The sequence below is a fragment of the Cebus imitator genome, unplaced genomic scaffold (genome assembly GCF_001604975.1).
Source record: "Cebus imitator isolate Cc_AM_T3 unplaced genomic scaffold, Cebus_imitator-1.0 Scaffold323, whole genome shotgun sequence".
NCBI lineage: Eukaryota > Metazoa > Chordata > Mammalia > Primates > Cebidae > Cebus > Cebus imitator.
Window position 1 is genome coordinate 2552662 of NW_016107638.1, and position 22498 is coordinate 2575159.

The following is a 22498-nucleotide window of genomic DNA, read 5'->3' on the forward strand; positions in this document are numbered from 1 at the left end:
AAACACATTTGGATGAAAAACTAAGCAGTTGCTAATGCTGTCAGTACCTGTCTCTACTCTTGAAAAAGTAAGCCACTGCCTCTTCCGTAAAGGTCAGCAGTTGATCAGGTTGGCATGGGCTCAGCCATACAGCAGTCAGGTCTGTAACTCTGACAGGAAGGTACAGCCGTAGAATGCGAGATGCACTGAGGGTGACCAGATGATCTCATGGGACTTACCCAGTTTTAGCACCAAAGTCCCTTGAACTGGGGTTTTAAAGCTGAAAGTCTTGTGTCCTCAGAACCCCTCCAAGTCACTGGCTAACTATGGCTCATGCTTGGTGATGTTAGATGCCAGTTAATAAAGAAAAGTCCAGACCTTAAGCCCAAGAAGAGAACTCAGAAATTTTTGTGTTATTCTTTATTGAGGCATAATTTACAGGTGGTGAAATTTACCCCTCATTGCTGTACAGTTCTGTGAATTATGACAAACTCACTCAGGCTGTATAAGCACAGTGCAGTCAAGGCATAGATCATTTCCATCATTCCAGAGAAGTCTCTGGGCCTTTTGTAGTCAGTCTCCTCATGGAATGTTTTAGCAGCATAGAAATGCCTGGAGGCCAGCCTATCACTCAGCCATTGGAGGGAGCGTCCTGTGTCTCTGAGCTGTGCGTCCCACTGTGGCATGGCACTGGCTGCTGGGCGTTCTTGTCCAGGCCCACTCACACATCTGCCTCCCTGCAGCTTGCCTGTGTTTGTTTTGCTGATGTGCTTAGAGCCATAGTGAATGTGTCTAACATTCCTTCCACATGGTAGATTGAAAGAAACTACACCAAAATAGCCTTGTGCGCCTACTTCTTTGCTCCAGGCTGAACATCTCTGATTTCTCCAGCTGTCCCTGTGTGGAGTTCTGGCAGATCTCACCAGTCTAAATGACCTATTGGAAATGCCGCTGGGTCACTGTGGCATTCAGACACATAATTCAGCACTGCAAATGGTGGGACGACACTAAAGAATTTTTAGTAATTCAAGTATAGGAGGCTGAGGTGGAAGGATAACTTGAGCCCAGGAGGTCAGGTCAAGGCTGCAGTGAGCCATGATTGTGCACCACTGCACTCCAGCCTGGGCAACAAAGTGAGACCTTATCTCAAAAAAATAAAAAAGTAGCCCCATCTTAGCTGACACTAGTCTTTTGCCAGGGATTTATTTGATTAGACAAAAGCGGTGTTTCTGATCCTAGAAGTCTTTTTCAGGAACAGCCCTTAAAGTTTCAGTATCTGTGTGGGTGGTACCCCGTAGACATTTCTGCAAGAGAACAGCATTGTTTGGTAGACATATTTGGGTTTTAATGCACAAATGGCAGCGTGGAGAGGGTTTGGGTCAACTTTCACTTAGGAAACTGATTGTTTCCTGACTAATCCCTGAGGATTGTTTTGGAAAGTCTTCTTGGGCAAAAATAAGGGGAAAAAAGTCGGGGCTAGCTTGGTGGTCTGGGGCATTCTCAGAATCTGCTGTTTGTATGAACTGGCTCTGTGACCTTGGGCAGGTTACTGATCTTGCCAAGCCTAGCCTTCCTTTTTGTGCAGTGGAGATGGATTCATCTCAGTTGTGAGGCCTGAGCGCAGTGATGAGTGTGAGGCCCTCAGCAGGATGCCAGGCACATGATTAGGGCCCCAGCAGTGGCGACCGCTGTGATGAGGGTGCCTGCAAGAAGCTGGGCATCCAAAGCCTGAGGAAGCATGACATACACGGCGTTTTTACAGTCATGACGCTTCATTTCATCTGGCCCAATCTCAGTTTCAGTCCAGGTGGATCTGTGTTTCGAAGATGATACAGTGCTTGATATTAAATGAGAAATGAAGGTACGTACTTTGAGATACGTACTTATTTGAGAACCTGTGAGAACCAGTGGACTCTCCCTGAAGAATACACACCCATTTATATGCAGCCTTCACAGAGACTCGGGGGCACAGGTATCCTGAAACCGGAGCCCATAAACTTTTGGGGGAGGAGCAGAGGGCTCTTGTGGGTGTTTGGGTGTCACTTGTGACCATGGCTTCATGTTGGACCCTTATATGTTGCAAAATACTGCACTTAACAATATGTATAACCTGGCAAAGCATCCAATGCATATTCACTTGACAACTTTTAAATACTTTAATGATGTAAAGCGAAAGTAATATAACCAATAACTTTTCTGAATGATTCTTTGTGAGAAAATGGATTTGTTATGTGGTATTTAAATGTTTTTAGTGAAACATATTTAGTATGATGTGGTAAATCACTGATAGTATCTGTGTTAGGTACAAAAAGACTTTTAATTTCCTTTTTTGGAAAAAAAAACATAGTACCTGAAGCTAAGAATGTTTTCAGGTGAGAGTATTTATAATGTCTTTGGAATTTATTTTCACTTTTGGGTGTTTTTGTTTCTGATTATTTTCCCCCACTAGACTAAGACCATCAGGACAGGTGCCCTCTCTCTTAAAAATGTACTCCCTTGTCCCCAGCCCCCAGGTAGAGCAATGCAGGGCCCGCAGCAGGTACTCGATCAATATTTGTTGGATCGAATTAGTTCTCTGGTCCAAAATTTGACTAAAATATTAAGTTATAGTTTTCAGCCCTTTTTTCCCCCCTCTGAATGTCCAGACTTAAAATGTTGACTTTATAAGATAAAAGAATTTAAAATAGTGGCATCATAGTAAAACAGGACATGAGTTGATAAACTAGAAAGTGGACAGGTGCCATTTCTACTGGCTTCCCGCAGTTAAACGCAATCTTAATGGGACTTAACTCTCTCCAGTTACTTCTGGCTTTAGAGAATAATGTACACTTTGTTTTCCCATTTTACCCCTGAGATCCTTGGTGCCCACTCCTCATTAGAGTGTTTTGGAGCTGGGAGAGAGGGTGGAGCTCTCTAGTGGGGCCTGTTCATTTTCTAAATAATGAAGCAGACCCAGAGTGAGTAAGTGAAGCTTGCTAGTACAAGAGCCGGGAATGCCAAGTCCATATTCCTGCTGTGACCGGCAGACGTGAGGGCAGTGGCAGGGAGTGGAGGCGCAGGGGTGTCCTGCGGAGGTCAGGGCCTCAGGCTCTAAAGCCAAGACTGCCTGGGTCCAAGTCCTGGCCATACCTCGGGCACCCTTCTCATTCTCTGTGCCCAGGTGTCCTCCTCCGTGCAATAGGGCCCTGAGGAGTTTGAACACTGCACCGTTACTGAGGGAGCACGTAGGGCACAGTGCATTCGGCACTTCCCGTTTCCTGCACTCGGAACAGAGCCGGGGACATCTTCCTCTCATCACCACCATCACTGCCCTCCCGCTCAGCTGTTCCTTTAGCCAAGAGCCGACAGCTTTCCTCCAAGAATAGAACCCTGCCTCAGTCCTGCCGTGACTCAGTTTAAGCCAGCAGGGTTTTATTAGCAGCATTGGTATTGGCTGTCAGGTCTCGGTATTTGATAAATTAGCTAATTAAAAATTGACACAATCCAGTGCATTTTTTCACGTGTAATCCAGTGGCATGGCCGGTGTCCTTCCCAGTGTCAGGTGGAGCTGCAGGCTGTCCGCACTCAGAGACAGCCGAGCTGGCAGCACCGCTGGGGCTGAGCTCAGCCATGGTTCAGACTGTCATCACAGATCTTCCAGCCACGCAATTGTAATTTGACTAGAAAGTCCCTTTGTCAGCTGTTTTGGTCCATTCTGTGACACTTAGAAGTAGGTAGCTGTGTTTGGTGTGTACATTTAGTGAGTGATGGAATGAGTTGAAGCAGATTCCATGCAGTGAGCTGCTTTCCTACCTCCAAACGTAATTTGTGACCAAATAACTGATTGCTGGGAGGGGAAGAAAACTAATTCCTTCATTTTATTTCCCAAAGTGAAGGCATTGGAGTCTTTCAGCAATCTTCTAAACAAAGTCTGTTTGATTCATGTAAGATGTCTCATGGAGGGCCATTTACAGAAGAGAAAGTGGAAGATGTGAAGGCTCTGGTCAAGATTGTCCCTGTTTTCTTGGCTTTGATACCTTACTGGACAGTGTATTTCCAAGTGAGTGGTGACAAACAGGTTCAATTTCCTTTATCTTCCTATGAAGTCTTGCCCTAGCACTTGTTTTGGCCATTTTTAAAGTAGTTAGGACCAGATGATTTTTTTTCCATGAGTCTGTGGAATCTTGGAATTTTCGTTTTTAGTTATGGAGTCATTTTGGCTGCTTTAAATATTTTTAAAGCCTTTCTGAAAAAGAAGCTGAGAGCAGGTATGCTTCTGGTTTTCCAGGCCCCTCTTGTTAATGTAGTATCTCCTGTGGATAACTGGCATTCTTTTTCAAAATCGATCTCCAGAGGACTTTACAATCACCAGATCGTTGACTTGTCTGTTTTCAAACTTAAGCCATTGTCTGTTCCTGGGAGTCACTGCTGTGTCGCATCTCAGAGTCTAGTTTAGGGGAGGGACAGGATGCTTAAGAGTGTCTGAAAGCAGCACAGGTGGTTCACATGTAATAATACTGCTTTTTATACCCAGATGCAGACAACATATGTTTTGCAGAGTCTTCATTTGAGGATTCCAGAAATTTCAAATATTACAACCACTCCTCACACGGTAAGAACAATTGTAATGATCTGAAAATTGTCATTTTGGGCTTATATAATAAATTGATTCCTTTTACCAACTGTAAATGTTTTATAAATGCTATCAGCACAAACAAAAAAGCACTGTTACTGAAATAGAGTTTTTACTTATTTTAGAGAATATTTTTTCATTGGTTGTATCATTGACAAGATTAGGTTGACCAACATCAGTTAAACGTTAGTTAGTATTTTTCACCTGATTATTTTCCCCTCAAGGCACAGAAAAGCAAATGCAGATTCCTTGAGAAATAAATCTTTTCCCAGTTTCATCGTCTCTAAACTGAAGAGGTTGTACCTTGGAGAGGAGCTGTTCTTTATATGCATTTCTCCCATTGAGATGTTTGTTCCCAAGACAGGGGATGACCTGTATTAGAGGGGACTAAACGCCTCCTGTGTTTCACCCCAGCTCCCTGCAGCCTGGCTGACCATGTTTGATGCTGTGCTTATCCTCCTGCTCATCCCTGTGAAGGACAAACTGGTCGATCCCATTTTGAGAAGGAACGGCCTGCTCCCGTCCTCCTTGAAGAGGATTGCTGTGGGCATGTTCTTTGTCATGTGCTCGGCCTTTGCTGCAGGTAAGAAGTGTTTCTGTTTGGTTTCTCCTCAGGCCTGACTTGGGCAGTTGTGGATTCAGAATTTAGTGTTCACACCTGGTCATGCCTCACGCTGCTCAGGAGGTGCCTATGCCTATCTGTAAAAGAGGATGTGTATCAGTTATTTGACACCACTGATTCTTTAAACTTTAAGATATTTTCTTAAGGATATATCCTATTTCTTCTGGTACTAAAACCATTGAACTTCTCTGAAAAGTGACTTTTGGACTGAGTTCAAGGAAGCTTGTTCTCTACCTACTGATTTAGAATTAGACTATTGAATGCTGAATAGATGCATTTTTATAAATTAAAGGTACTATATAATTCTCAAGGATGAGAATTGCACCTTCTGATTACTAACCTTGGGTTTATTAACAAGTGTCAGGGTGCCTGTGAGTCCTTTGAATTTTTTTGTAAAATTCTGCATGCATTTTTCTGGTAACAAAAATGTTTCTAGATTGTTATGGGCTCATGGGAAGCGTCTCCTCCCCCTACAAATCAACCTGATAAGAACGAATGCCAAAGTCTCTAAACTCTGATGAGGAGAGTTATCCTATTAAGGGTTTCCATTCTGTTTTCATAATTTGTATGTTCTGAAATGAGTTGTTCATCTTTTGCTGATAAAGCTGGGTATTGCTGACTTTCTCAATTATTTTGGAGCTCTTCCTTCATTAATATTTGAAAATTATTGAATGATAAAATACCTTAGTTACATAATAAGAAAAACTTGATATTCTTGAATCAACTATATATTATCTGCTGTTATGAGGACTTCAGTGTTAAGCGCTGCTGAAGTGGAATTTAATATTCTCAGACAATGCTGCCTCCATAGCAGCCTTCATCTGCTTTTGCCAGACTGAACATATTGATACAGTACTTAATAGATTTTAAGAAATTAGTCCCTGGGCTTAAGAAATCTCTATTCTAGAGACTGGGACATTTTAGAAGACGATTGCATTTTCTTTTGTTCAAATAGTTAATTAAAGTGAGGTTGTGACTGAATGAAGTTTCTACCGTGTGCTTTCTTTATAATTCATCTTCTCTCCCAGAGCTGTGGCACATGGGGAAATAAGCATGGGCAGAGAAGAGCTGAATCACTGCAGGGCTCTTGGTGCCGGCTGCAGTCAGTGGAGTGCGCACGCCGATGGGCTGTCTGCAGGAACAGTCTTTGCGCTGGAGACTGTCTGCCTGTCTGTCCTATCTCCCCAAAGCGCAGGCCCAGCTTTGGCGTCAGACCTCTCTCTCCCCCTGTGTCTGTGCCCTGTCACCACACTGGTTGATGCCAAAGAAGGGAGTCCTTGTTCCCTCTCTGTGGGAAAGAAAATGTCCTTGGTCTCCAGAGGCTTTTCCAGTAGATACTTGGTTTGGGCTCCTTCCCTAACATCCTCTATTTCAGTTTCATAAATGGCTGAATCGCTTCTGTGGGCTGCCTTGAGAGTCATGCAGGCCATTCTGGTGGTTTCTATTTGCGCTTGTGAAGGAAACAAGTGCCAGACGAGTCACTGATGAGATTTCCCCATCGCACACTCCGTCTGTTCTGTCTTTAAAAAGTGCTGGCAGAATACACAATAGATGAAGTCCAGTGCTCACTGACGAGAGTCAGCGGCCTGGGCACCGTGCTTGCCTTCTTAGTGAGTGTTGGCGCCTGTGGGGAGGCAGGCGCCCTGACCTCGTGTGACTGCAGCAGCCCCAGACCCTCTGAATTGGTGACACAGAAGTGGAAAACACACAGCACGTTTGCGTTCTTAAAAAGGCTTTCTTTGCCAAGTGACCCAATATTAGAAAGAAGCTTTAACCATCAGTAGTTGCGAAGAGTTACATATATCTTATAATTTGACATGAGTACAATTTATTAAATTTAATATAAACAGCTGCCCATGTTTGATGCGGTTTCATTCCCACCTCTAGTGAGTATTATGTAGGGATGTTAATAATCTTTGAGTAGAGACTTGAAGCCATCCTAGCAAACTAAAATTTTAATGCTTAACCCCCTACACCCTTAATCAATCACGGTCTTCCACTTACTGCCGTGCCTGGCGGAGGCCACGTTTTCTCTAAAGATCTTCAGATGCACATTGCGCAGGTCCAAGGAGCTTCTGCTCAGCTTAAGAAAAAAAGTATGTTAACTTGTTAGATTTAATTTTTCACCTTAAAACATTGTGTATGTGTTCTTAAATTACAAGAGTAAAAAGATGCTCATTGGAGAAGAAGAAACCTTAGAAGCGTGAAGGAGAGAATGAAGACCCACTGTGTCCTTAGAGCTGCTCACTACTGTTATGTGCTGTTGGTCTTGTTTGTGTCTGTGCACATGCATCTTTTATGGTTTTGCAAAAGCAGAATTCTATTGTGTAAGCTGATCAGAGCCTAAGAAAAATCAAATGTAAGAAAGCTACAAAAGTATAATAAAAGTTATCAATGGCAAGAAGAGGACCAAAAGCGTGTGAGCCGTAAACTACACATATGCACACACAGACACAATCGGAAACACTCAAGATTCCACCACCCAAGGAAACCCTCTAATAACATTGTGTAAATAGGTGGGAAATTATAAAAGTACATGATGTATGACTTATGCTTATACTGTCCTCTGTAACCTGCTTATGAAAAACTGTATCATTAATATTCTTTCATGTGAGACACTGAGGTGCATTCCTTCACTGTCGGCTGTTTTGGATTCTAGTTTGAACTGTTTGAGTAATCGTTACAGTGAAATGTTTTTACTTACCTTCTTAAATCCCAAGAAGTATAGTCATTGGATCACATTAAGGCCTGTGGTGCATGTGGCTGAATTGTCTTACAGGAAGGTAGCAGGCCCTTCCATCTTCCCAGGTGGGTGGGTGATCCACCTGAATCACTATACCTGGTGGTCTGCTCTTCCCCATTTTCTGTGTCGTGGGGACTGTGTTAACCACAGCTGTTGTTAGGCAGGAGTCACTCCTGGGCTTCAGAGCATGGATGGACATCCGGAAATTGAGGCAGAATCAACTGAGGACCTTTCTCAGGGAAAAAGGTTGTAGCTTTCATTAGAAGAGTTGAAAACCACTCATCTACAGCAAGTTTTTAAAACTTATACATTCAACTTATGGTCATTAAAAATAGATACAAAACGAGGCTTAGCTTCATCCATGATCCCACCATCCAGAGGTGACCACTGCAGCTGTTTTTGTATCTTCCTAGAACATTTTCTGGGTATGTTCAAATTGCTTACTTTAAAACAGGAATGGAACAAACTCCTCTCAGTTTATGACCTGTTTTTGTTTACTGAATGCTTACCGTTTTCCCATATCATTAGTTGTTACATTTAAATTGTGCTTTCTAATAATTATACCATATTTTGTTTTTGAATGTTATATCAGTTTTAAAAATCAGCACTCTTAGGCTGAGTGCGGTGGCTCACGCCTGTAACCCCAGCACTTTGGGAGGCCGAGGCGGGTGGATCACAAGGTCAAGAGATCGAGACCATCCTGGCCAACATAGTGAAACCCCGTCTCTACTAAAAATACAAAAATCAGCTGGGTGTGGTGGTGCACGCCTGTAGTCCCAGCTACTCGGGAGTCTGAGGCAGGAGAATCGCTGGAACCCAGGAGGCAGAGGTTGCAATGAGCCGAGATTGTGCCACTGCACTCTAGCCTGGTGACAGAGCGAGACTCCGTCTCAAAAAAAAAAAAAAAAAATTAAAACATCACTCTTCTTACTCAGGATGTTTGATTCCAGTTTATTCTTATTTCAAACAAGACTCTGTCATCACCCTTATTCATAAGCGTATATGCACTTGTCTTACTGTTTGCTGAGTGTCACCTACTGGATGTGAGAATGGTGGGGCGAGTGTCGTGTGTAGAATTCTCGTTTCCTGGCATCCTTACCAGTACTGATTTGTTTTCTGTTAATCTTTTCTTAGTTGAAGGGTTGAAAAATGGCATATTATTGTTTTAACATGTTATTAGTGATGTTTAAGATTCTTACCCAAAATTTCTCAAACTCTATCATCTCAGGTGGGTCATGGTCCAACTGGATCCCTACAGAGTATAACTGTGCATGGTTATATTCCGTGTACGGTTTGTGTTCCCATTTTTCTAACAGGTTTTCTTTTTTGTGTTGTTATATAATAGATCATGATTGTTTAAGGATTTTAAATTTTTATATCTTAGCTTATGACTATTTTTCCCATTTAAAAAATTTCCCCTTGGGAGACCAAGATGGGTGGATCACCTGAGATCAGCCTGGCCAACATATTGAAACTTCATCTCTATTGAAAATACAAAAGTTAGCCAGGCATGGTGGTATGTGCCTTTAATCCCAGCTAGTTGGGATGCTGAGGCACAAGAACTGCTTAAACCCAGGAGGTGGAGGTTGCAGTGAGCCAAGGTCGCGCCATTGCACTCCAGCCTGGGTGACAGAGTGAGACTCGTCTTTAAAAAAAAAAGAAAATTCTGTAATTTTATGTATGGAATCTTGCAACATTTTATACTTTTCTTTAGGTTCTCTATCTTTTATGTTAAGTCTATTGCTCTTTTATGTATTTTTGGTTCCTCATAGGTGGTATTTTATAAAATTCCATGAGTTTCAATGAACTATTTTCAAATGGCCACTCTTTGGCTTCAAATAATATAGTTTCTTTATCTGTCTTTATAATAATTTTCTCTCTTCCTCTCTTTCTTTGAGTCAGTGTTCGTCTGATCTTTAATTTTAATGGGACTGCCACTAGTAGCTCACAGTTAAGTTTAAAGTTTATCGTTGCCCATTTATCATGAACTCCTGACCTCAGGTGATCTGCCCACCTCAGCCTCCCAAAGTGCTGGGATTATAGCCGTGAGCCACCATGGCCAGCCCAGTTTGCTGTTTTCTAATTAAAGGATTAAGATATTGAGTCTGGGGCTGGTGAAACACTTGAGCCCAGGAGGTTGAGACCAGCCTGGCCAATGTGTCGAAAGCCCAAATCTTCTAAAAATACAAGCATTAATTGGGCGTGGTGGTGTATGCCTGTAATCCTAGCTACTTGGGAGGCTGGGGCTGAAGAACTGCCGGAACCCAGGAGGTGGAGGTTGCAGTCAGCCGAGATTGTGGCCTTGCACTCTAGTCTGGCCGATGAGGCTTCCTCTATGGCCAAATATCACTCTCTAAAAATGTTGTAGGTGAGTAGGATGATTCATGTATTATAATATTACCAATGATATTAATTAGATCCTAACTTAAACTCCAGTACTGGCAAGGGGCCTGAAGGCCATATGGGTGAGTGCGTGTCCAAGAATAAGACAGTGGGTCTGTGGTGAATAGGAAGGCACAGGCAGGTCCTGTCCAAACACTTTGTAAAACATCATGTGGGCTTGAAACAAGCTTGTCAGAACGGAGCTCCATGAGGGCCCCGGACTTCGTGTCTGTCTGATTCCTGAGGTGTCCCTGGCATGCTGTAGGCCTCAAGAATTACTCATCATGAAGTCAGTCTGGGGCCTGGGTTTCTAGTCGTGTCTGTAGTTTGTGACCTTTATGCCAAATAAAGCCATAATGTTTTTGTCTACTTGTTCTGACAAGGACGAAAAGAAGTGTATTCCTGTTAGACCCTAGCAGCTTGATGGTATTTTAATTAACATTAAAGATCATGATTTGTATTTACTCTGGATTCTGTGTGTCATCCACAGTGAAATAGCCCTTGGGTTGGAAGGTTGCAGATGTGGCATTGTTGAGAGCCAGGTGTGAAGCCCAGCCTCTGCTCTGTGAATTGTCTCAAAGTGTCATTTTCCTCATCTCCAAAGGAGCTTGCGTTATTTCTCTTCCGGCTTAATGTGAATAATAAATTAGGTGCTGTCTGTAAATCAGTCAACAAAGGTGGCTCCTCACACAAGGAACAATTCTTACATGACACCTATTGGTTATTTTGTTTTTTTATTCTTTTTCTCTCTTCTTGGTATTTTTTATTGTCACCTCTTCCCTTTTTTTTTTTTTGAGACGGAGTCTTCTTGCTCTTGTTGCCGCAGTGGCGCGATCTTAGCTCACTGCAACGTTTGCGTCCTGAGTTCAAGCAATTCTCCTGCCTCAGTCTCCTGAGTAGCTGGGATTGCAGGCGTCTGCCACGACGCCTGGCTAACTTTTGTATTTTTAGTAGAGACGAGGGTTCGCCATGTTGGCCAGGCTGGTCCTGATCTCCTGATCCACCCGCCTCAGCCTCCCAAAGTGCTGAGATTACAAGCATGAGTCACCACGCCCGGCCACCTCTTCCCTTTATGATTGTTTGTCTGATACATTCTGGCCTGTCCTCTCCTTTATTTATAATCTTTGGGTTATCTTACATTTTAGTTCTGTGTCTTAGCCATTACGTTCAGTTTTGTTTCTGTTGTTTCAGCTGATAGAGGTGGATGACTTTCATCTAAAGGATTTGGCTCATTTATCCCAACTGTTGTGCTGATTATCCCAGTGTTGCATCACAGGCTCATTTTTACTGGGTGCCCCCTTGCCACATCACGGTCACTCAGCTTGAACCCTGCTGCTTTTCAGCCTGCCCTAGTCTCTCCAGGACCCTCACTTGTTCCCAGGCAGAGTCACTTTCCCCGTGGCTCTGCCTCTCCGCCTCGCTGGCGTCGGGGGGCTCCCATCCCGATCCAGGTTTCCGCAGCGTTGGCTGTGCACGTGCTTCTGCCACTGCTCCTCTCTAACAGCCTCACCAATAATTAGACTTACTTGTTTTCTCATTTCCTCTTCTTCTAATTCTTGATCTTATCATTTGTGTCTCTCTTAAGCCAACATCCCCTTAATTCCTTTTTTACCATTTCATCCTTAGTCTTCAGAGTCTGTGTTTTCTTGAATAATAAGGTAAGTTTTCTGCTAGAACTATGCCAGTAGCAGTAGTAGTATCGTTCCCATTCAGATGATGAAATCTACTTATTGTCCCCGTGAGTAGACTTCCCTTGTCACACCCCCTGACAAGTGTCACCCTGAGGCTCTCCTTCCCTGTGAAGGAGAAACATGGTATTCGGCTTTCGTGTTTATTTCCAAAATACACCTGAATTTCTGCTTGAGTTGCATTGGTTCTGTTCCCATTCAGGGGCTGCGTACCAGTACAGTCAGCTGTGGTCCCAGGGGAGCAGGTGGGAGCTGGGGACCTGGGGTGTCCAGGGGAAGCCAGTGCTGCACAGTTCATCCTTGGCGTTTGAGAGCACTGATGGCAGGCCTAGGGGCACAGAGCTGTGGTTGCTGTCAGCTGCCCTGTCGGGGAGGAAGTCTGTCATTTGAGGACAGTCCCTATTGTCGCTGCAGCCTTGCCTGATTAAGACGTCCTCAGATGCCCCTTTCCGGAGCAACTGAAAGCTCTAAATAGTTTGCTCTCCTTGCCTGGGGCTGCGTTTATGTTTCTCCAGTGGAGGGCGGGGTGGAAGGGTTGGGTTTCCCCTGATGCTCTTCCAGGGTGGGGCTACAGGTTTTCTGATGGAAGTAAGCTGTGGGTTGGCTCGAAGGTCTCTCTCTGCCTTCATCCTTGGGAATGTTTTCACCTTGTTTGGCATTTCAGTTGAGATTCGAGGGGTGGAAAGTCCAGAGTTTATCTTCTCATCTCCCTGTGAATCAGAGCTCGGTGCTTTCTCATGCTCAGGTTTTAGATGGGACATTTTAAATATTTTCATTCCATTGTCCTCTGACCAGAACTTTGCTTTTCTTCATACTCATGTTTTAAAATAAACATTCTTTACATATGCTTTAAATATTAGGGTCTGTGGCCTAATTTGCAATAAAAGTGTTTTTTATAAAATAAAGCTTAGTGATATCTTTAATCTAAGGACGTGGACCGGCAAATAGATGCTTTTAGACTTTATTTCCATTGGTTAATTTTGTTTATAAAGTAGCAGCTTCTGCCCGTGCTTTCCTCGTGTCTTTCTGTTACACTTGGTAGGTGACCAGTAACTTACCCTGTACCTGCAGTGAGATCTCAGTGCTGCTGAGAGCAGAGGTAGGTTTGGGAAGTCAGCTTAATTTGTGGCAAAGATTAACCTCCCCTATGCAAGGACACCAATATCATCATCATCATTTGTTGTTAAAATAATAAATCAGTGGATCACCTTAGATCTATCACTGTGATTGGGAAAACATCTCAACATTACCTGCTGCTAGGGGAAATAGATAGCACTGCTATTCGTTCTGCAGTTGGACTGTTTAACTTTCTCCTCCTCCCCTTTGCAAGAGACAGAACAGGTGTGAGTGAGCAATCCAGATATTTGATGACGAAATAAAACACATTGAACATCTGATTTTACATAAGATGCTATAAAAAGCTGAAGTGAAGTAGGTGTGCTTTGATATGACCTCCACTCAGCCCACTTAGGAGGCTGAAGGCTGGGAGCCCCTTAGCCCTGGGGGCAGCTGTGATTAGACATGGTCCTTTCATGCATCAGAATCAGGTTTGCTACAAAGTCTTGTAGCAAACATCAGTTTTTCAGATTAATTGTAAATGTTAATAAATGAATATTACACTAACCTACTTTTGAATTCTAGGAATTTTGGAAAGTAAAAGGCTGAACCTTGTTAAAGAGAAAACCATCAATCAGACCATCGGCAACGTCGTCTACCATGCTGCCGATCTGCCGCTGTGGTGGCAGGTGCCGCAGTACGTGCTGATTGGGATCAGTGAGATCTTTGCAAGCATCGCAGGTGAGGACCTTGAGTGTTGGCGGTGTCTGAGTCCAGGCACACGCATGAGCGCTCTGGCGTTCTTACTGTATTGTTGGAGTATGTTGAGATAAGAACAACACAGCACTTCTGTAGTTTTTGGCAGAGTGTGGTTTAGAATATGAATTGGTAAATAAATACTAACCCCTATGCTGAGGTTCTCCTTTCTTGGTGTAAAAACAGTATCACAAAATATTTTCACGAAAGTTTGTTAACTACTCTATCAGTGCCATGGGACAGAGAAGAAGAAAGCAGTCTGGTTGGATAGTTCCCAGCAGAGCCCTCAGCTGCTGCCGTGGTGGCCGGGCTGAGCTCACAGCTCTCAGTGCACTTCATTTAGATGCACATAAGGAAGCAGATCTAATTTTTAGAAACATGTTCTCACAGGCCTCCCTTCCCCTATTAGTGAGATCCTATAGTGGTTGAACAAATGTATTCTGGGCAGATCTGTCTGGCTGCTAAGAGTGAGACAGAAGAAGATTAGTTACAAGCAGTGGTGGATGGATGTGTGGGCAGTAGTCAGGTGGTTTTCACTTGAGGCAACTTAGGCAGAATTGGCCAATGAATTTGTAAAGGGAATAAATCACAACGGAATGGGCTTCTGTTTAGAACACACTGCACATATCCATGTCTAGTTATCACAAATTTATAGATGGACTTGCCGAAATAATTTTAAAGTATATTGCCTTTGTCACGGTTGCTCACACCTATAATCCCAGCACTTTGGGAGGCTGAGACAGGTGGATCACCTGAGGTCAGGAGTTCGAGACCAGCCTGGCCAACATGGTGAAACCCTGTCTTTACTAAAAATACAAAAAATTAGCCAGGCATGTTGGCATGTACCTGTAATCCCAGCTACTTGGGAGGTTGAGGCAGGAGAATTGCTTGAACCAGGGAGGCAGAGGTTGCAGTGAGCCAAGATCATGCCATTGCACTCCAGCCTGGGCAACAAGAGCAAAACTCCTTCCCAGCAAAAAAAATAAATAAATAAATAAGAAAGTAGATTGCCTTTGAAATAGAATCCTTACGTAGATTTCCCAGTTTAGTGTATGTACTTGTTTTCAAGCTCCCATTCCTTGACAATATAGGACAATATTTTCTTTAATCTCTTTAAGGAACACAAAAGTCTAAGAGCCAACAAATCACACCTTTAAGCTTGAGAGCAAGGAGTTTAACTTTCTGCTCATTAAATGTGTTAGGAATTGTCCCTATGGCTAGGAGAATGACAGCTGGCCTGTCGCCACTGATTTCTTGATGACCAGTAAGCATCGTCCTCCTAGTAGGAAAGAGGCTGTGCCTGTCTGCAGGACTCAGTCCCTAAAAGACCCCGTGCTTCCTTTGTCATGTTAGGCAAAAGTGTTGATACCATGTGTTCCAGTGCTCCTTTAACAAAAACAACCCTCCCTCTTCTTTTCTCAGGCCTGGAGTTTGCATACTCAGCTGCCCCCAAGTCCATGCAGAGTGCCATAATGGGCTTGTTCTTTTTCTTCTCCGGTGTCGGGTCATTCGTGGGTTCTGGACTGCTGGCACTGGTATCCATCAAAGCCATCGGGTGGATGAGCAGCCACACAGACTTTGGTAAGAGCCAGCATCCTGTCCCTGTTGAAAAGAGCCAGTGAGGGGAGGCGTGGGGACTGACGGGATGAGTGAGCAGAGGTGTTTTCACGTGGATGGGCCTGTCCCAAGCTGCCTGTCCACACTCCTTTCACTGCACTGTGGTTTACCTGCATCAGTAACAGTTTTCAAGAGATAAGCAAATTTCCCTCCGCATCCCAGGCCCAGGCCTGCCCGGCCACAGCCCAGCGAGCAGCTGCTGCGCCCACTGCTTCTTATGGGAATGCCCTGGGCTGCGCAGCGCCGTCGCCGCCCCCATCCAGCGCATCTTCATGAGGCAGCCGGACCTGCACCACAGGTTTCCCTTTCTCTCTCTTTTTTTTTTTTTTGAGACAGAGTTTCACTCTTGTTGCCCAGGCTGGAGTGCAGTGGCACAGTCTCGGCTCACCGCCACCTAACTTGGCGGTGCACTTTTGCCTTTTCCTAACAGTCCCTTTTCTGATATGAACAAGACAAGGATAGATAGTAAGTTACTTTTAAAAATAAACATTTCTTATGATCAATCATGATGGGTTTTTACAATTAATACCAGTAGGTGGCATCTTGAGTGGTGAACAGAGCCACTCATAAAAAATCAGTTTTGCTTTCTCCAGGTTTACTATTGTTTGTAAATGGACCCAGCAAGTGAAGGTTTCTTTTTTCTTTTCCTTTGTAAATATTTCAGCTATGAAAAGAGCCTTGTTACATTTTCTTGTATAATCTTGTGGCATTTGCTCTGGTCTGGTCATATGTAGCCACTTTTAGGTTACAAATCCCCTTGAGAATCTAATGAACATTTAGGAATTTTTCTACAGAAATTGCAGAATTCCCAGAGTCCTTCCACTAGTATAGGACTGTGGAGCCCTAATATAAGGCCCAGAACTCGAGGCCACCAATGTGCTGTGGACAGTTATCACCAGTGTTTTCTGGCTGTGGGCACCACCTCCATGGCCAGCTGAGGGCTGCTTGCTCTGAAGAGGGAAAGTGGATTTGGGTGACGCAGAATTGCTTGAACCAGGGAGGCAGAGGTTACAGTGAGCCAAGATCGTGCCATTGCACTCCAGCCTGGGCAACAAAAGCAAAGCTCCGTCTCAACAAAAAAATAATAAAGTAGATTGCCTTTGAAATAGAATTTTTTCTCCTGAAGATGAACAGCCCCAGGAGTAATACACAGTTGCACAGGGAGGTCTGAGGATTCTCGTGGGTTCTGAGTGTCACGGGACCTCTTGTGGTACATGGGACAGACTTCCTTCAAATCAAGACTCAAGTCCATAGCTCTGAAGACAAAGATTCTGTTTCTTGGTTTTTATCTTTAAATGTGTCATAAAGGATTGGCTTGTTTTTGTCATTTTTATTGCTTTCTAGTCATTTAATCCTCATTCTTAATTTCATATCTCAGAGTTTATCTTCAGTCATCATTTCTGTCTGACAGGTTGTGGACTCCCCTGCGTTGGTGCACTCAGGGCGAGTGTGCTGGGCTAGGCTGGGGTCTGTTGTCTGCAAGGACGGGAAGTGTCTCAGGAAGGAGGCGTGTTTCCAGCAGCCCCCAGGTGTGCCCTGGGTTGTGTGGCAGCCTCCTGGGTTCACACCAGTAAGGGGACTTGGGGCTCATCTGTCGAGCAGCCCTTGGCATCCTGGGTGGAGAAATAAAGGCTGTGACGTGGGAAATCCACAGGAAGCCCACTCCTTAGCGTTCTCTCAGAATTCGTGTGCTCTTGGAAGGAGCAGCAGCTCTCAGGCCAGGTTCCGGGGTTGTCTGTGCCACCCTGGTCCCCGTCCCTGCCTCAGCATCTCGTGATTGACACAGGAAATAGCTTTCTGTAAAGTCACAGGACCATGAAGGTAGAGTCCCCAGAGTTTTGTTACATTGTTTCTGAGGCCTCCCTCCCAGCAGGCTCCTTTTATGGGTGTTATTTAAACTGGGGAGAACATGCATACCATGGTAGAGGTCTCAGATCTGAAGCATGCAGCTTGCTGTTTGCAGTCTAGATCTAAATGGAGGATCTTTTGGAAGCCCTCCTTGGGTCTCTCCTTAGTTTACTGCCCCCCACCACCCCCCACCCAAGGTAAACCCGCACTGTTCGGCGTCTGCTTCCACAGGTTACCCTGCCTGCCCTGTGCTGGGCTGTGGCAGTCTGCTTTCACCCAGCACTTCTGTCTGTGAGCATCTCCCTGTACTTCTGAGTACCGCTGCTTCATTTATCCATGCCGCTGTCACTGAGCGCCCGGATGTTAGCAGTGTGGGGCTGTTGTAAATACCTGTCCTGCATGTCCCCCTTGTGACCCAGGGGGCCAGGTGCGCTCATTCCTCCGGGGCCCAAGAGTCTGTCTTGTCAGTTGGTAAAAACCCCAGTGTTCGCCATCTTCCTATGTCATTATCCTTCTGCCTGTGAAGAGGCCCAGGAATGCACAGGAGGTTTTGACATAGGTGTGTCCAAATGCCCTGTGTAATGCCACCCTAAGACAGATCCTGACGGTGCATGGTGTGTCTGCCTGCTGGCTGGAGCTGCACCACCACAACCGCTCAGACCTCGCCACCGGACCGCGCCACCGCGACCGCTCAGACCCTGCTCAGACCCCACCACCACTCTGGCTCCGACTGCATCACTGCTTCCGCAGGGCAGCACAGCCTTCAGTTCATGTGGCCTGCCAGCTTTAGCTTGGGAAGTTTTCAGTAACTGTTACATTTGGGGAGACTCTTTTTCAAAATCGGAACATAAAATGATGTCATTGATATTTTGATGACAGCCTCATCCTGGTAGCATCAAATGCCAATGTTGAGATACCAGTGACAGCCAGTGCCAGGCTCCAGGAAGCTGGGGCTTGCATTGCCACTGAGTGCCCAGGACAGAGCCTGACAAGTGGTAAGGACTGAATATTGTAAAACATCTGTTGAAAGAAATAAAACTTTAGTCTGGTAGGATTTAGGGTGTTAGCAACTCTTTCCAAATCAATAGACACAGGAAATTATTATCTTCTGTAATTGGTGTGAATGGGCTTTCTTAAAAACATGTGAGACCTTAATATACAGATGTTTGTGGGTTTTGTTTTTTTTTTTTTGAGATGGGGGGGGTTTCACTCTTGTTGGCCAGGCTGGAATGCAGTGGCATGATCTTGGCTCACTGCAACCTCCGCCTCCTGGGTTCCAGCGATTCTCCTGCGTCAGCCTCCCAAGTAGCTGGGATTACAGGCATCCGCCACCATGCACAGCTTTTTTTTTATGTATATATTTTTAGTAGAGATGGAATTTCACCACGTTGGGCAGGCTGGTCTTCAATGCCTGCCTCAGATGATCCACCTGCCTCTACCTCCCAAAGTGCTGGAATTATAGATGTGAGCCACTGTGCCTGGCCCAGACATGCATTGTATTGTGTTTATTTGATAAATGCACCGTTGAACATGTGTTAAATGTTCAGACAGAAAAAGGAAGTGTCAGAATAACCCAACTTTAAAAAGATCTTTGGAAGAAAGGAAGTCTCACTTTTTAAAATAAACAAATGAGAAAGTGCTTTTGAAGAGGAGCAGAAAATGGAGCAACTTGATTCCAAAGCACTCACTTCCCTCGTGACATTGCTGGCCACATGCGCCTGTGACCTTGTCATGCAGAAACATGCAGCAGTGCTTTCCAGCCAGCGGTAGGTGGTGCACACGCTGCAGGGGCAGGGACGGCCATGGTGGCAGCAGCAGCCATGGTGGAGCGCACAGGGCGATGTGCGGACTGGCCTGGGCGCATCCTGGATGATCAGTCATGACGAGCCAGTATCCTTCCGTTTTCTGCACACACATCCTTCCCATGTCTCAGCATTCAGTGGTGATGTTAGCTGGTGCTTGCTAAACTGCTCGCTGGTGGAGAGAGTGCCAGTTTGCAGAGTGGACAGCTCCAGACCTTGTGACAGGGGGATTGTGACCGTGACGCCTGCTGCTGGCGCCCCACCGTGTCCAGGCTCCCTCTTGAGCGCCTTTTCTGAACTGCTGCTCCTCAGTGCTTTCCCCATTTTACGGATGAGGAAACTGAGTAGAGAGATCTCAGAGGCCTGGGTTTGAGCCCTATCTCTTGAGCTGCAGGACCCATCACCTGAGCCTCTGTGTTGTCCATCCTGCTAGGGATGCAAACATTGCGTGTAAAATGCCTCAGTCGTGCCTGAGACTGAGTTGGGTATTCAGTGTATGCTAACTCTTAGTATTAAAGTATGCAGAGGCATCTGCTCTGTGTCAGTTTGAGGATGCTAAAGCCTGGACATATTTAAGACACATTGAGAAACCAGCTCATCTCTTGCTTTGATACATGGAATACATTGCCCAGCTGTCGGCCCTGGTGCGTTGGGGGTGGCGTTGGGGGTGTTGTTTCCTGTCAGTGACCCAGGTAGTGACTCCAGAATTCACGATGTTCAGGCTCTGTCGTAGTGTGATCTGTGATGTGAGAAAGCACACGGGTTCTGTAGCCAAGTTACAAAGACGTTCACCTCAGGATTCGATAAGGAGATGGTCGGGCGCTTTCTTGTTATCTTCATGTCTGCCTTCCTTAGAAATACATAGCAGGCCAATCATAAGTGTAAGTGGAGGAAGTTCCCTTGATGTAGTTGAGGGGCAGAACACGGCCGAGGGAAGGCAGGAAGGAAACCACACCAGACCTGCTAACACTTGTTCTGGTGGCAAGAGCACAGGAAGGTAATGTCTGCAATTGGCCCAGATGTTCTGGCGTGGGGAGACTAGCAGTCACCGGAGGCTGGCTTGGCAGGTTTCCGCTTGCTCCGGGTTTGCAGGCTTGCCGCCTGCCTTACGGCACACTCTGCGTCGACACTGTCCCCTTCACCACCTCATGTGTCTCTGCAGACAACGCAGGGATTTTCCTGAGTCCTGGGGAGCTGCCTTTCCTCCAATTTCCTCAGGGAACCTACTCCTTTTACCTCGCAGAAGAGAGGGATGGGTTGCTGAGGCAGGTGGGGGGCTGCAGAGAGCCACCTCCGGAGCCCCCGCTGGAGACATACCCAATTCAGGGAGCTTCTCCATTGGTCCTGAAAGGAAGATACTTGCGTATCTTGGACTACAGAGACAACATTCATTTCTTTTTTTATGACTCCAGTTAAAGCTTAGTAGGAACCAGATTAAATAGTAAAGTCTTCAAAAACATCTGTAGCAGTGCAGCTTACCTGTGGCTCTCCTTTTGTTTTCTCCAGGTAATATCAATGGCTGCTATTTGAACTATTACTTTTTTCTTCTGGCTGCTATTCAAGGAGCTACTCTCCTGCTTTTCCTCATTGTTTCTGTGAAATACGACCATCAGAGAGACCATCAGCGATCGAGAGCCAATGGCGTGCCCGGTGGCGGGCGGGCCTGACCCCCCTGAGGCTGTGTGCGGTTTCTGAGGCTGACACGTCAGTAACTGACAGGGGTGCACTGAGGACAGGCAAGACTTTAAATTCCCACAAAATGTCTGACTTCACTGAAACTTGCATGTTGCCTGGATTGTTTTCTTCTTTCCTTCTATCCAAAGGAGCTAGGTAAGTGCCTTACTGCGGCCTGTCTCCTGGCACGCAGGGCCCTCTGGGAGGAGAGCTGCAGATTTCAAGTATGTTGTTTGTCATTCAAGGTCTCTGTGAATCCTGTAGCTGGGTTCCCTTTTTTACAAAAACCCACAAGTGGAGATTGCAAAGTCTTGGGAAACTACCCATGTTAGTTGGCATCCCAGTTTCTTAAATAGTATCGCCTGCTTCCCATAGCAATATGATCTCACTGTAAAAAATAATCAACTGTTAATTACATTGAGGAAAGTGAGGGTTTTTTTTTTTTTTTTTAAAGCATGGTCAGATGCAAGGATTTTGCATCAATGCCATATTTATGGTTTCCTTCATAAGAACAATTTTGCGCTTGCCACGTTTTTTGATTTAGGCTGGTAGTAAACACATTTCATCTCCTGCTTCCAAAAGTACTTATTTTTTAAACCATCAACATTACTTTTCTTTTTTAAGACAAGGCATGCATAGGTGTCATTTGAGACCATGTGTCCTATCTCAAGCCACAGAGCAACTCACGGGTATTTCATACCCTATCTAGTCAGTGCTTATGTATAGCTTTATTTTGGTACGATTGAGACTTAAGACTGATCATGGTTGTATGGAAGGAAAACATTCTTGAACAGAAATAGTGTAATTAAAAACAACTGAAAGTGTCAAATGTGAACTTGAACTGTTTGGTCACATTTTTGTATTGTTATGTACGTGTATCTGGGACTTCCATGTTCATTAATAATTTTTCTGTATTTGTTGCTGTATTTTTGGCATAACTTTATTATAAAAAGCATCTCGAATTTGCGATCCATGAGCTGGTTATTTGTGTGGTTTGTCCTCGGTCGCTGTTAGTTTGGCACTGCACACAGGTGTCGTGAGGATTCGTCACCTGTCGCATGAAGGGCACAGAGCTTCCCGAGTCAGAACCTGAAGGGGGTGGGGAGGCACGTTCCTGCACGGCCCTGGGGTGTCCCAGGGTCTGCTGATCCCTCAGCCTCCTCTGCATTGAAGGATAGTTTCAGCATTTGGAGAGGACAAAAAACCCTCACATTGTTGTTCATGTGTAATACAAAGTATAGAAAAACCACAGAAAAATATAAGGAAATTTCAACCAATGGAGGTGGAATAAAAACAGATGACACTCACTTTATCACTGGGGCTCAGAGGGGCTGGAGGTGTGAGTCTGGGTTAAAAAAAGTGGGGGCGGTTTTGAAAAGCCTTGTGCTAGGAAGGATACCACTCTACAGAGACAGAATTCATGTCTTCAGGAGATATCACATGAGAAATAACCCATGATGCCATGCAAGGGGAAAGGCAGGTGGCATCGGGAGAGCTCTCGGACCTTTCTCCTGTGTGTTGTGCCCTCAACACCCTGGGCTGTGTGAGCGGTGAGTGAGCAACCACCCCCTCCTACGTCATCGTCAGCTCCCGCTGTCCGGCCAGCGCTGCTCCCAGCTAGACGAACTGTCAATGTTACAAGGGGAATTCTCTCCAGAAAGTCAGTTGAAGGGTTGCCAAAGTCATCAGGTTACCAGCCTGTGATCGTGTGGTGAAATA

At 45.0% G+C, this 22498-nt stretch overlaps 1 protein-coding gene across 1 annotated transcript in view; it reads left to right on the forward strand.

Moving 5' to 3' along the window:
* Positions 1-21752, forward strand: part of SLC15A4 (solute carrier family 15 member 4) — a 31213-nt gene extending 9461 nt beyond the window's left edge. Inside the window, exons 3-8 of the mRNA XM_017504536.1 lie at positions 3850-4018; positions 4493-4570; positions 5006-5174; positions 13668-13823; positions 15261-15419; positions 20612-21752. Of these exons, the coding sequence (XP_017360025.1) occupies positions 3850-4018; positions 4493-4570; positions 5006-5174; positions 13668-13823; positions 15261-15419; positions 20612-20772 (892 nt within the window). The 3' untranslated portion in view covers positions 20773-21752. The remainder of the gene's footprint in view (positions 1-3849; positions 4019-4492; positions 4571-5005; positions 5175-13667; positions 13824-15260; positions 15420-20611) is intronic.
* Positions 21753-22498: the final 746 nt, after the last annotated feature.